Source organism: Daucus carota, chromosome 3, assembly GCF_001625215.2.
Source record: "Daucus carota subsp. sativus chromosome 3, DH1 v3.0, whole genome shotgun sequence".
Classification (NCBI taxonomy): Eukaryota; Viridiplantae; Streptophyta; class Magnoliopsida; order Apiales; family Apiaceae; genus Daucus; species Daucus carota.
In genome coordinates this window covers 57,554,687-57,566,835 of record NC_030383.2, presented here as the reverse complement: position 1 = coordinate 57,566,835, position 12,149 = coordinate 57,554,687, and the positions used below count along the sequence as shown (strand labels likewise).

The window sequence follows — 12,149 nt, the reverse complement described above, 5'->3', positions numbered from 1 at the left end:
GCATGAAGAGGCTGTTTTCGTGAAAGCTCCTGTTATAGCAGAAATGTTCTGCCATGTTTTTTCAAAATTGTTTCTTGAACAATTTGAAGAAGATTTTATAGACGAGAGATCAGAATATCACTACTATTATAATGAAACTTTTAACTTGATTTTTGCAGTAAAAAAAAGTTCATATGAACTCACTAAAATGGATTAATAACAATAAAAAATAATTTGTAAATCTCACTCAATAAATGATCGAATTCTCTGACTTTGTAAATGTTGCGAAAACACTCTTTTTTTAGCAAGGAAATGTTGCGAAACACTTGATATGCCTCAGAACACATAATTCATCAAGAAAAAGAAATTCAATTTTGCAGCCTAACTTAATATTAGGCGGACCTAGATAACAGAATAAGTAATAAATTTATATTAAAACATTATCAGTACAAAATTTATTTCCTTTGTTATTTGATAATTTTTTTTGAAAAATATATGTAATGTCACATTATTTGAGAAAGATTTGGAAGATATATTTGAGTTTCATGGCATTACTCTTTTTTATTATCAGCTAACAAAACTCAGCTAAATCTTTTCTCACTATATATTATTTTTCATCCTATTAAAAGAAAACTTTTTATGCAACAAATATATATATTTATAGAAAATTCTAAATTTCTAAATCAAAATTTCGAAATTTCATACATATAGGAGAAGAAGAAGACTGCAAACTCACACTATCCAATCCAAGAACTAAAACCTAAAAAACCATCTCCTATACTTACCCGCACACACCAAACCTTCATTTTATCGCCAAGAATGGCCTCAACCCCCGTTCTCCGATCAATCATGACCGTCCGATCAATCTCCCCCACCCTTTTATCCATCCCCAAGCGCCTCTTTTCCACCTCCCCACCTCTCCCAGGCTTCACGCGCCCGGCGCGTGCAACTTTCACTCTGGCCCACAAGCTCCACGCGCCGACCCCACTTCGCCATAGCTTCATTAGGTGCAGGGTTAACCGTTCCGGCGGCGCGTACTCGCCGTTGAACTCGGGAAGTGGGGGGTATAGTGATAGACCACCTACGGAGATGGCGCCGTTGTTTCCGGGCTGTGATTATGAGCATTGGTTGATTGTGATGGATAAGCCCGGCGGAGAAGGGGCTACTAAGGATCAGATGATTAAATGTTATATTGAAACCCTTGCAAAAGTGCTTGGAAGGTATAATTGATTGAGCCTGAACTTGAGGATTTTATTAATTTAACGAGATTATATGTTAAAAATGCATCGTCTTTAGGACGGGGAAAAATTAATTTGTAGATATTATCTAGTGTTATAGTTAGTCACTTTTTTTAGTGTTATATCTTATATCCAAACCCTTGCAGAAGTGCTTTGAAGGTATAATTGATGGACTCAAACTCGAGAACTTTATTCATTTATAGAGATTATATGTTAAAAATGCATCGTCTTTAGGACTGGAAAAATTATTTATTGATACTATTATATAGTGTTATATTGAAACCCCTGTGGAGTTTACTGGAAGGTACAATTGATTGACTTTAAACTCAAGAATTGTATTCATTTATCGAGATATTGGTTTCTAGGTTAAAAATGCAATGTTCTTGGGACCGAGAAAATTATTAAATTATGAACGGTTTTTCTATGGTGTGCCCATGGGCACACACTAAGCACAAAAATTGATGAATTTAGATGGTTTCTATTGGCTTAACCTTCTTTAATAATGGTGCACCCCCTGCATTTACACCAACCACACCAATCAAAACCCTCCAATTCTATAAATTTTAGTGCTTAACATGTGCCCATGGGCACACACTAGACAAACCCAATTATGAATAATCGATAGAACTGGTGCTTATATTTTGTTAACTAGCTAAGGTTGCTTGAGGTGTGTTGATTGTTAAATACTCTTTGTTTATCTAAGAGTGTGTTTTATGTTGTGAGGACTTGATGCACTAGGAGAGAATTCTTGATGTTTGATAGTGGTGGTAATGTAGTGAAATTGAGCTTTATTAAGCACGTTTGAGATTGATAATGAGCCTATTGAGAACTTCACAGTTCGAGAGTTGATAACTTGAGCTTGCAGTATTCTGCTAACACGTCCAGCTGGAGCGCAAGCTTCAACCTGATAGTTTTGAGTGGATCAAGCATGGTCAAAACAAATTAATTTGAGAAATTTATGTATATAAGCTTGTATCTGTGATTTAGTAAATGATGGGAAAACAGAGCTCTTCGTTTGAGCTGATTTATGTGATGCCGGAGCTCGATTCCTCTTTAGTAGAATTCAATTATCTTACAAGAGCTCGAGTAGCTCACATATAACTTGACAAGTTTTAACCCCTCTGTGGAGGTGTATGGGTCTATGGGATAAAGATACAGCCTTTTTCCAGTTGTAAAGTTACTTCTCTCTGATTGAGGATCATCAATCATGTATAAAGATGCATTATATTTCAAGGATTGCTAGAAAGCTCAACTTCAAGACTTATGTGAGCTCTGTTAATACATGTATTGGTTTTTTGCTCTTTATTTGAAATTCTATTAACACCCCTTCCCTGCTTATCATTTGTTAAAATCAAAATGAGCTTGTCTTCGGAAAGGATGTATAGATAAACTTTTATTCAGAACAAATTAAACCTATGATCAAATTCTGTATATGTATGATTGTGTAATCATTAACCATCATGTTTTGAACTTTATGACTTGGCTTAATGTTATGGCATGTTTGACTTACTAGTGAAGAGGAGGCAAAGAAGAAGATTTACAATGTTTCTTGTGAAAGATATTTTGGGTTTGGATGTGAGATTGATGAGGAGACATCCAATAAGCTTGAAGGTCTGTAATTTTACTTATTTTCCGTATTTTGGCCTGTGGCTGCTTGTTATGTTTACTTTAATTTCATTCTTGATGTTACTTGTTTTCATGCATTAAACAGGTCTGCCTGGTGTTCTCTTTGTGCTTCCTGATTCCTATGTCGATGCTGAGAACAAGGACTATGGAGGTATGCTAAGTCTACATATTATACTTCGTGTTATTTTGTTTGTGTATCTTGCGTATTCCTGCTATATTGTATGCTTTTTGCTAAATCACTAGTAACTTGCCACTTTCATTTTTTGAATCTGAAGAGAACACGACAGAAGGATATATATCTTAATCCACTTGCTTTTCATTCACTTGAATAAGGCTCTATTTACGTGTTGTTTTTAGAAGCATCACATTTATCTATCAGTACTACGCGACTTACAAAACTTAGTTCTGGTGGTGCCACTCTGTAACCTATTCTATATGCCCAAAGCATACTATAGTATTATAGCGAAGGAAATTGACAACACCTGATTGTTTGCTTGTTCGAAACTTTGGAGTTCGAGGTGGAGCCTTGGCGGAGACAAACATGAGATCTTCTCTTTGGCTGGTTTGGTAACCATAGCATAGAATTTAGGGTTTGGCTTTTATGCCCAAGTAGAATGAACTCTATTTTGTGAATACTTGAATATAAAATTTATCTACATATCCGTGCCAGTTATCCATTATTATCAAAATTGGCGTACTAGAATATCTATAGAGTTAAGTTGTTCTTTTCTCTTTTTAAAAAGAATCCAATAAGATCATTAAAACCACTGGTAAAATAATATAATGCTCCGTAGGATGTACACACAATGTGCAGATACTTTATTGAGGTGCCAGAGCGGTTTTTGCTCCTTGTGCAATAAAATTCTTCTTATAAGTTCTCTATATGTTGTATGATTTTCTATTATAAAAACATTTTAAATGAACATCGAGTTTTTATTGCCTTTGAAAGTGCTCTGGTTTTATCATCTTTTTCCACCTGCTAAACCACACTTCTTTTTTTGATATGATTTACCAGCTGAGCTTCTAGTAAATGGTGAGATTGTCAAAAGGTCTCCTGAGAGAGAACGCAGAGTGCAGCCAGTACCTCAAAGAGCTCAGGACAGACCAAGATATAATGATCGCACCCGCTATAATAACAGACGTCAAAACACACGATAAAAAGTGGTGAAACTGTTGATAGCAGCAGCGCACTTGAAAAAAGGCTTAGCTGTTCACTTGTAACTATATGTCATGTCGATGAAATGTTTTGTGATAATAAATTGGAGGAACTTAATATTAGTTAATTTGAATTTTGATCACGGTGACTAAGGCACATAATGTTATCTATATATAATGACGTAATGGTATCCTGGTTTAATGCTTTCCTGGTTTTGCCAGGCTTTTGTTAAGATCCTTGGCCAGCGATTTTCGTAGTTGAGATGTCTGAAGCAAAATGATTTCTTTTATGCTATATAGTTTGGTGGCTGCACAGTGATATCTTTTCTTAGAAACTGTATACTTCTCGTCTCTCTTACATATCAATAGTGGAGTCTAGAACTCTGTTTTCACATGATCCTAAATATGTACACATCATTTATGTGTATGAACTAAGCTGGGGATTTTCACTGAAACGATCTCCCTGTTACGTTAGGACATGGTTTGCATACATCTTTACATCGGTTTGGTTTATTTTTCTGCTGATTTTATTTGTCTGAATGAAACAGAAACACAAACTGCATTTTATATAGAAATTGTGTTAACACTTTACAGAAGCTTGTGTTCTTCCATAGCTGACAATCTTACATTTCCTTACATGTCTGAATTCTAAGAGCTATCGACGACCTTTTCCAGCTCCGTACTGGAATATTCACTCGTCTCTTTGTTGTACACAAAATACTTTGCAACGACGAGGAAGAAAAGGAAGTTTATGAAGCTAAGTACCGCGAAAAAGATGTAGTAATTGTCTAAACGAGACTTGTTGAGGTTGTTTAGAATCCAGCCCTCACGGCCATTCCTCTTGGTGACACTAGCCACAGTTGAGAGTATGCCACTGCTAAGGAAAAATCCGAGTCCTATGCTCGTCGAGAAATAGGCCGTTCCCAGGCTCTTCATGCTTTCTGGTGCTTGGTCATAGAAGAGCTCGAGCTTTGCCACTTCCAGAAAGTTATCAGCCACCCCCATCAGTGCAAATTGAGGGAGTAGAATGAAAATACTTAATGGAACAATCTGATTCTTCTCCGTGATGCCATTTTCTTTGGCGACTTGCAGTCGCTTTCTTTCACATATGGCAGCAGTTATCATGACAATGATATGCAGCACCAGGCCTGTTCCCATTCTTTGCAGCATTGTGATGCCCCTGGGATTCTTTGTGTAACGTCGAACCACTGGTACAAAAACGCGGTCATAGACTACGATGGTGATCAGCATGAAGATCGTGATGAATGCTGTCAGACATGCTGGGGGGATTTCGAAATGAGGTCCCATGCTCCTAACAAGTGTGGCACCTTGTTTGATGAAGAATGTCCCGGCTTGAGCCAGCATGGTGCTAGGTATGATTGTTGCCAGTAAAATCGGAACCATTTTCACCATTTGCTTTGTTTCTTCGACGTGTGTCACTGGGCAGAGCATCCATGGGGTGCTCAGACCATTTGCCACTGCCGCTTTGTCTAGAACCCTGTGTCAGGATGGACAAAAATCAATGGTTAGCACTGCAGAAGAACATTTAGAGACTCTGTCGAATTAAACTTTAAGTTAGGAGCTTGAGAAAGACCTTAATGATGCAGTGTGGTCGATCCTCTGTTTGCCAGGTTTAGAATACTCATCGAAATTCAACTCATGAAGTTCCTTAGGGTCATTCGGGATGACAACGTTCCACTTCCTTGCAGAGGCCACAAGGACTCTAGCAATCTTCGTCAGAGGGCTTCCAGTCGGGGTTCTGTGTCTGTAATAACGAGTCCCGACTATAAACATGATTACTGACAAGAAGAGTCCGACTGTAGGGAGGCCATAGCCAAGTGCCCAGCCGACGTTGTCCTGGATGTAGACTAAGAAAGTGTTGGAAAACAAAGTGCCAAAGAAGATGCTGAACATCCACCAGTTAAAGAATGAGAGCCTGTGCTTTCTTTCGTTAGGCTCAAAGTCATCAAACTGCTCTGCTCCCATGGTTGAGATGTTAGGCTTTGTCCCCCCTGTGCCTACAGCGATTATGTATAATGCAGTGTAGAAAATTCCCACCTGGAAAGGCGAGGCTCGTTTAAGGCAGTCCACCTCTTTCACACCGTGGCCACACGTTGGTGGTCGGAGAGATGGTAGTGAAACCACCAGAGTGAGTAAGCACATTCCCTGTTTTACAAGATGGTAATCAGATTCACAACAATTTTCAGAATAGTTCAAATGCACATCATCAGATATCTGCATACCACAAGATAGATCCCTGACGCGATGATAAAAGTCCAGTATCGACCAAGATGAGCATCAGCAATGTAGGCACCTATGAGGGGAGTCATCCAGACAGTACCAACCCAGTTGGTGACATTGTTGGAAGAAGCCACAGTTCCTTCATGAAGCTCCCTTGTCAGATACAACACGAGGTTTGTCGCTATTCCATAATACGCCATCCTCTCGAATATTTCATAGCCTTCATCAATTTCAAATCTCTTTAATAACTTCGTAGTTGCAGAGTACAGATTCATGTTTCTAGATGGTGTTTTTTTAAATAAATATAGAAATTTTCTTAAGATAACTTCTTTTTTCCATTAGAGGTTGCTTCTAGACCAGCGGATAACAAGTATACACTTGACTTAACTTCGCGTTCTTACAATTTTCAAATTTCTTTAATAACTTCGTAGTTGCAGAGTACAAGCGGATAACAAGTATACACTTGACTTGACTTAACATCGTGTTTTACAATTTACAAAGAAATGAAAACATGCATAAAGAGCGAGACGTGGTCTAATTAGAGGGACGTGACAGAAGATGAAATCCGCGACTTACCAACAATGAAGGAAGTAGCTCTCCATCTTCCGGTTTTCGATCTCAGGACAGGCCTACCTTTAAGATCCACAGTTCCATCTTGTGTGTAGTCCTGCTCTCTGTTATCCACACCAATGCTCTCTTCTACTACTCTTGCCATTTCTGATAATTCTAGCTAAGAGATGGCTCGAAAGCTAGAGGATAATAAGTGTCGAAATACAGTTAAAATGGCTTCTTATATATAGGGAATTTATTAAGTATCTAGATGTGAAAACTCTCTGGAGCTACTTGCCTTAACGTATTTGCAATCATACTTTCTTATCCTTACTTATATGTTGTTTACCTGAGTGATTGATAGGGCCATATGGCATGGAATGCGACTTCTTAATAGAAAATTGATGAATCTTAACGGGTTATTCGCCAACAGAACATCGTTGCTGGAGCAAGGAGCAGGGGTAGGATCTACGTACAATGGCAAAATAGGATCGTGTAGAGTCCGCGGATTTATTAGCTTCTAAAAATGAACCGGACCTGGGTGGAACCGGAGACGGGAGTGAGGGGGTGTCAGTTTAGGCTAAAACCCCGACTAACCTTAAAAAACCATGACGAATTTATTTTATAAATAATGTCATCTTTTAGTTAAAGATCAGTTAAAAACTTGATTTTGAGCCCTTGCTAATCAACAAAATTTGAAGTTTTGTTGTTTCAGTCCCGACTTTTTCAGAATCCTGGTTCTGTCACTGTTCCAAACAACAAAATTTGAAGTTTATTGTTTCAGTTCCGACTTTTTCAAAATCCTGGTTCTGTCACTGTTCCAAACAATTATAATTTATAACATCTTCCGTAACTTTCTGAAACTTAGTCATATATGCAGATAACTCACTCTACCTCAGCCCTTACTTCCCAGAATCCAGACATTGCATGTCTGGCTCGATTTATTCTCATAGATCATTACAAAACAGAACGCGTAAATCTGACACTAGCCTGTATGAATTTTATTCCCAAGTATCTCGCCATCTGTGACAGTTACGATTCTTTATTATTCTGTCAACCACAACTGCAATTTAAGTTTGAAAATGACAGGAACAATCGGCTAATAAGACATGCAGAAAGATCCTCAGGCCAGAATCTATTATTATAAACGCGATATTTACATTTTATGCATGCCAGTAATGAAATTTGCCGCCTTGCAAGAAGCTGTGACAATTCAGTTAAGGAGAAAAATTAAGCTTGGAGGCTTTGATTACGACTAAATCAAGAAGAATTGCAGATTATCTATATAACATTGTAGTATACTTTAATAAAATAAATTTGAATACGTTGCAGTAACAATCAGGTCTGACATAGTACTCGTATGATCTGTGTTGTCAACCAAGTCCAACATCGTAAAGATTAAAAAATTTGTCTTGATTATAAGCCGTCAAAGAACTCCATCAGTATGAGACTTTTTAGGAGGACCCAAAGATAAAATCGTGCGGGCTTGGGAATCGATCTTTTCAAAATTAATCAGAACTTGCATACAAGTTGTACTTAGTGAGATAGAAGAGTACATCAGATAAATATTTTTATCGTTGTCGAAAAAATACTTACTACATTGTTTCATCTTTCAAGAGAGCATTCTTATCAGAAGAATCCTTGAGGTTTTCCAGCTCTAATGTGGCATATTCGTCTTCTTTGTTGTAAACAAAGTATTTTGCAGCGAGCAGGAAGAACAAGAGGTTAATAAAGCTGAGAACAGCATAAAACGCGTAGAAATAGTCTAAGCGAGAGACGTTCAAGTTGTCCAGAATCCACCCCTTGTGGCCATGCCTTTTAGTGAAATTAGCCACAGTTGTTAGTATAAAACTGCTGAGAAAATACCCCATACTCAAGCTAGTTGTGTAATAGGCTGTCCCGAAGCTTTTCATGCTTTTCGGAGCTTGATCATAGAAGAATTCCAGCCTCCCAACTTCCCAGAATGTTTCAGCCACCCCCATTAGGCCATATTGAGGAAGTAATATGAAAATGCTCAACGGAACAATCTGAGTTTTCTCCGTGATACCATGTTCTTTAATCACACTTAAGCGTTTTCGTTCACTAATGGAAGCAATGATCATGATTATGACTTGTATCACTAGGCCAATTCCCATTCTCTGCAGCATTGTGATCCCTCTTGGATTTTTGGTGTATCTTCGTAGTGCAGGAACCAGGAACTTATCATAGATCGCGACACTGATCAGCATGAAGATTGTGACAAAGGCTATCAGAGATGCTGGAGGAATGTCGAAATGAGGGCCAATGCTTCTAACAAGAGTGGCACCTTGCTTGATGAAGAGAGTTTGTCCCTGAGCTAACAGGGTGCTAGGTAAGAATGAACACAACAAAATTGGCACCATTTTCACCATTTGTTTTGTTTCTTCAACTTCAGTCACTGTGCATAGCATCCAAGGAGGGCTCACTCCATCCGCAACGGCCGCTTTATCTAGTATCCTGGGGGAAAAAAATATATGAGTGAGAGGTCGTACCCAGTGCACAAGACTCCCGTATCAGTGACATCTAAAAAAAGTCCTTCCAAACCGCTCTATGCTCATTTTTTCTTCAACTAAAAAAGATAGAATTTAAACTACCATGACTTATGGACACAAAAGAATGAACATTAAGACCATAAACAACACAATTAGTGATTAATCTGACCTTAATGAAGCAGAGTGGTCAATTCTATATTTTCCAGGTTTTGAATATTCATCAAGATTCAACTCATGAAGTTCTTTTGGATCACTTGGGCCAGCCACATTCCATTTTCTAACAGTGGCCACAAGGACTCTAGCCATCTTAGTAATTGGGCTTCCTGAGGCAGGCTTGTGTCTATAATAAGGTGAGCCCACTAAAAACACCAATATTGACAAAAAGAGCCCAATTGTGGGAAGCCCATATCCAAGTCCCCAGCCTGCATGATCTTGGATGTAGACCAAGAAGGTGCTGGCAAAGAGTGTGCCAAAGAAGACACTAAAGACCCACCAATTGAAGAATGACATCTTTTGGGCTTTTTCTTTGGGCTCAAATTCATCAAACTGGTCTGCACCCATAGTTGAGATATTGGGCTTGGTCCCCCCGGTCCCCAGTGCAATTATGTACAGTGCACAGTAGAAAATACCCACTTGAAATGGTGAGGCGTGTTTGTTACAGTTCACATCTTTTATATCGCCGCCGCAAGACGGTGGCCGGAGAGATTTTAGTGAAACTACTAGAGTTAGCAAGCACATGCCCTGTTACATAACAAATGCTAAGCCAATGCACAGCAATAGAAAACATGAAACATAGTCAAGGTCATATATATATACTGCTTTCTCCTTTCCGGCAGGTTGTATTTTGAGATTTAATAAAATATAGTTTCATAAAATTTTTTTAATAAAATTTAAATGTTGAACTTTTATTTGAGGAAAAAAATAAAAAAATTATTATGCAATTATACTTTAGAGGAGGCTCAAAATACGTGCTAAAAAGTTACGCAAAGAAACTCACGGGATAAATAATAGTATTGTACGAAAAAATGCTGAATGAGAAAAACTAAATAGTTAGGTATTTTTTCGTTGAATGATAGTGTAGCATCCGTCAAAAACTTAGGATTAAGTTGTCGGACATTTTTTTTCGGGTAACACAAGTATGTGTGGAATCCAGCTCTAATATTGATTCATTTTATTCTATTCTGCAATCTCGAATTCAAAAAATCAATCTTTGAAGAGTTGTACGATAATTTCGAGCTGTATATGCTTTCATACCCCGAGATAGATGATGGCTGAAATGATGAAAGTCCAATATCGGCCGAGATGAGCATCGGCTATGTAGGCACCCAGAATGGGAGTAAGCCAGACAGTGCCAACCCAGTTGGTGACATTATTTGAAGATTTCACAGTTCCTTCATGCAGCTTCTTTGTTAGATACAACACCAGATTTGTCGAGATTCCATAAAACGCCATCCTCTCAAATGCTTCATACGCTACAAATCATTATCGAAATTAAACATAATGGTAAAACATTTATCCTCTGTCGTAGCAAGCTAAAACTTAACTTTTCACTCTACTACTAAATGCTCTCTCTGATTATTTTATAACACGTTTGACTTTTTTCACCTATTTTCACGAGTCCTGAAATAAGTCAATCACATTTTTTTGTTAAAATATAATATGATTCTGATAAATCCTTCTCCCAACATCTCGAGATTTTAGGAGAATTAATTACTTAACATGATATCAGACTTCGAGATTCATGAGATATAATATGATTTTAGTAGACCTTCCTCCCAACAACTCGAGATTTTGAAAGAATCGGTCAATGACAATTTTGACATACCTATAATGAAATAAGTAGCTCTCCATCTCCCTGTATTCGATCTCAGCACCGGATTACCCTTGAGATCAACTGTTCCATCTTCTGTGTACTCCTCCCCACTCTTCTTTCCATTCTCTTCAACTACTTTTTCCATCGTCATTTTCACCTTAAACTTTATTAATCATCCAGATCAAGAAATCAGTTCCTTATATATAACGCAGATACTTTCTGCCGAAATGCAGGATAATAACTGAATCTTGCAGCATTGTTGAACTGTATTTATAATAGTTTCACAATGAAGTGAGTTCTTATAGATATTCATGTTGGTAAAAGAACAAAAACATGTATCCAATTTATTCATTAGTATAGTCGCCACTTAGTTTTTTTCTAGTAATGTACAGATGCAGCTGCTTATATATTAGTTATCATCAATTGTTTAAGTATAAAGAATATCTCCGACAACAAGGCTTATTATATAACATGTTTTATATATATGGTGAAGAAAACAACTATAATTGTTTGCCTGCATGTTGTGATCGGGGATTAACCCCTTACTTCAGTAAGATCATCTCCCACCTTAAGGGCGATCTAGGAAGAGGCACTGGGACACTTGTTCCCCTAATTTATTTTTTTATATTTTTTCACCATTCTAAATTTTGCAAAATTATGAAAGTGCCCCCAAAAAATTTAAAAATATACAGGTGTTTTTCAAAAAATTGCTTCATGCCCCTTAACATTTGTGTGCTAGATACGCCCTGTCCGACCCTACAAAATTTGTATCTTAAAGTTCAGGTGATATGTCAAAAATAAATTTTAGAGATAGTATGTATAAATTTCACCAGTAAAAAACTCTTATCTATAAATATAGATATCAAATTTTATAAAATTATTTTTTAAAATATCTAACATTTTTTTACAAAGAGTACACCTTCATGCTTCAATCACTGGTATTATATCAATACAATTTATAAGTTATATGAAATACATAAAAACAGAAATTTATTAATCAATCAATGTGACCTTAGAGAAGTATAAAACCTAATTTAT

General features: G+C 37.3%; 3 protein-coding genes across 3 annotated transcripts; 1 reads left to right on the top strand and 2 right to left on the bottom strand.

The window, feature by feature from the left end:
* The first annotated feature begins 697 nt into the window (after window positions 1–697).
* On the top strand, window positions 698–4,231 carry LOC108210586 (multiple organellar RNA editing factor 2, chloroplastic-like). Its single transcript, XM_017381931.2, has 4 exons — window positions 698–1,199; window positions 2,731–2,828; window positions 2,929–2,994; window positions 3,859–4,231. The coding sequence occupies exons 1-4, from the start codon at window positions 799–801 to the stop codon at window positions 3,999–4,001; spliced, it is 708 nt and encodes a 235-aa protein (XP_017237420.1). The 5' UTR covers window positions 698–798; the 3' UTR covers window positions 4,002–4,231.
* A 307-nt stretch (window positions 4,232–4,538) lies between these two features.
* Window positions 4,539–7,056, bottom strand: LOC108210587 (protein NRT1/ PTR FAMILY 5.2). The gene is made up of 4 exons (XM_064089642.1): window positions 6,816–7,056; window positions 6,242–6,459; window positions 5,593–6,164; window positions 4,539–5,496 (listed from the first exon to the last, which is right to left on the bottom strand). Exons 1-4 carry the CDS (start codon window positions 6,952–6,954, stop codon window positions 4,647–4,649), a joined length of 1,779 nt encoding a protein of 592 aa, XP_063945712.1. The 5' UTR covers window positions 6,955–7,056; the 3' UTR covers window positions 4,539–4,646.
* Window positions 7,057–8,120: 1,064 nt separating this feature from the next.
* Window positions 8,121–11,374, bottom strand: LOC108212916 (protein NRT1/ PTR FAMILY 5.2). Its single transcript, XM_017384627.2, has 4 exons — window positions 11,124–11,374; window positions 10,553–10,770; window positions 9,468–10,039; window positions 8,121–9,263 (listed from the first exon to the last, which is right to left on the bottom strand). Exons 1-4 carry the CDS (start codon window positions 11,260–11,262, stop codon window positions 8,384–8,386), a joined length of 1,809 nt encoding a protein of 602 aa, XP_017240116.1. The 5' UTR covers window positions 11,263–11,374; the 3' UTR covers window positions 8,121–8,383.
* Window positions 11,375–12,149: the final 775 nt, after the last annotated feature.

Excerpts from the sequence above, each read along its gene's own strand:
- LOC108210586 (XM_017381931.2), top strand. The coding sequence starts at position 799 with ATGGCCTCAACCCCCGTTCTCCGATCAATCATGACCGTCCGATCAATC. Across the intron at positions 2,829-2,928 it reads GACATCCAATAAGCTTGAAG|GTCTGCCTGGTGTTCTCTTT; the intron begins GTCTGTAATTTT and ends TGCATTAAACAG. Across the intron at positions 2,995-3,858 it reads TGAGAACAAGGACTATGGAG|CTGAGCTTCTAGTAAATGGT; the intron begins GTATGCTAAGTC and ends ATGATTTACCAG.
- LOC108210587 (XM_064089642.1), bottom strand. The coding sequence starts at position 6,954 with ATGGCAAGAGTAGTAGAAGAGAGCATTGGTGTGGATAACAGAGAGCAG. Across the intron at positions 6,460-6,815 it reads AGCTACTTCCTTCATTGTTG|GCTATGAAATATTCGAGAGG; the intron begins GTAAGTCGCGGA and ends AAATTGATGAAG. Across the intron at positions 6,165-6,241 it reads CGTCAGGGATCTATCTTGTG|GGAATGTGCTTACTCACTCT; the intron begins GTATGCAGATAT and ends CTTGTAAAACAG.
- LOC108212916 (XM_017384627.2), bottom strand. The coding sequence starts at position 11,262 with ATGACGATGGAAAAAGTAGTTGAAGAGAATGGAAAGAAGAGTGGGGAG. Across the intron at positions 10,771-11,123 it reads AGCTACTTATTTCATTATAG|CGTATGAAGCATTTGAGAGG; the intron begins GTATGTCAAAAT and ends AATGATTTGTAG. Across the intron at positions 10,040-10,552 it reads CAGCCATCATCTATCTCGGG|GGCATGTGCTTGCTAACTCT; the intron begins GTATGAAAGCAT and ends GTTATGTAACAG.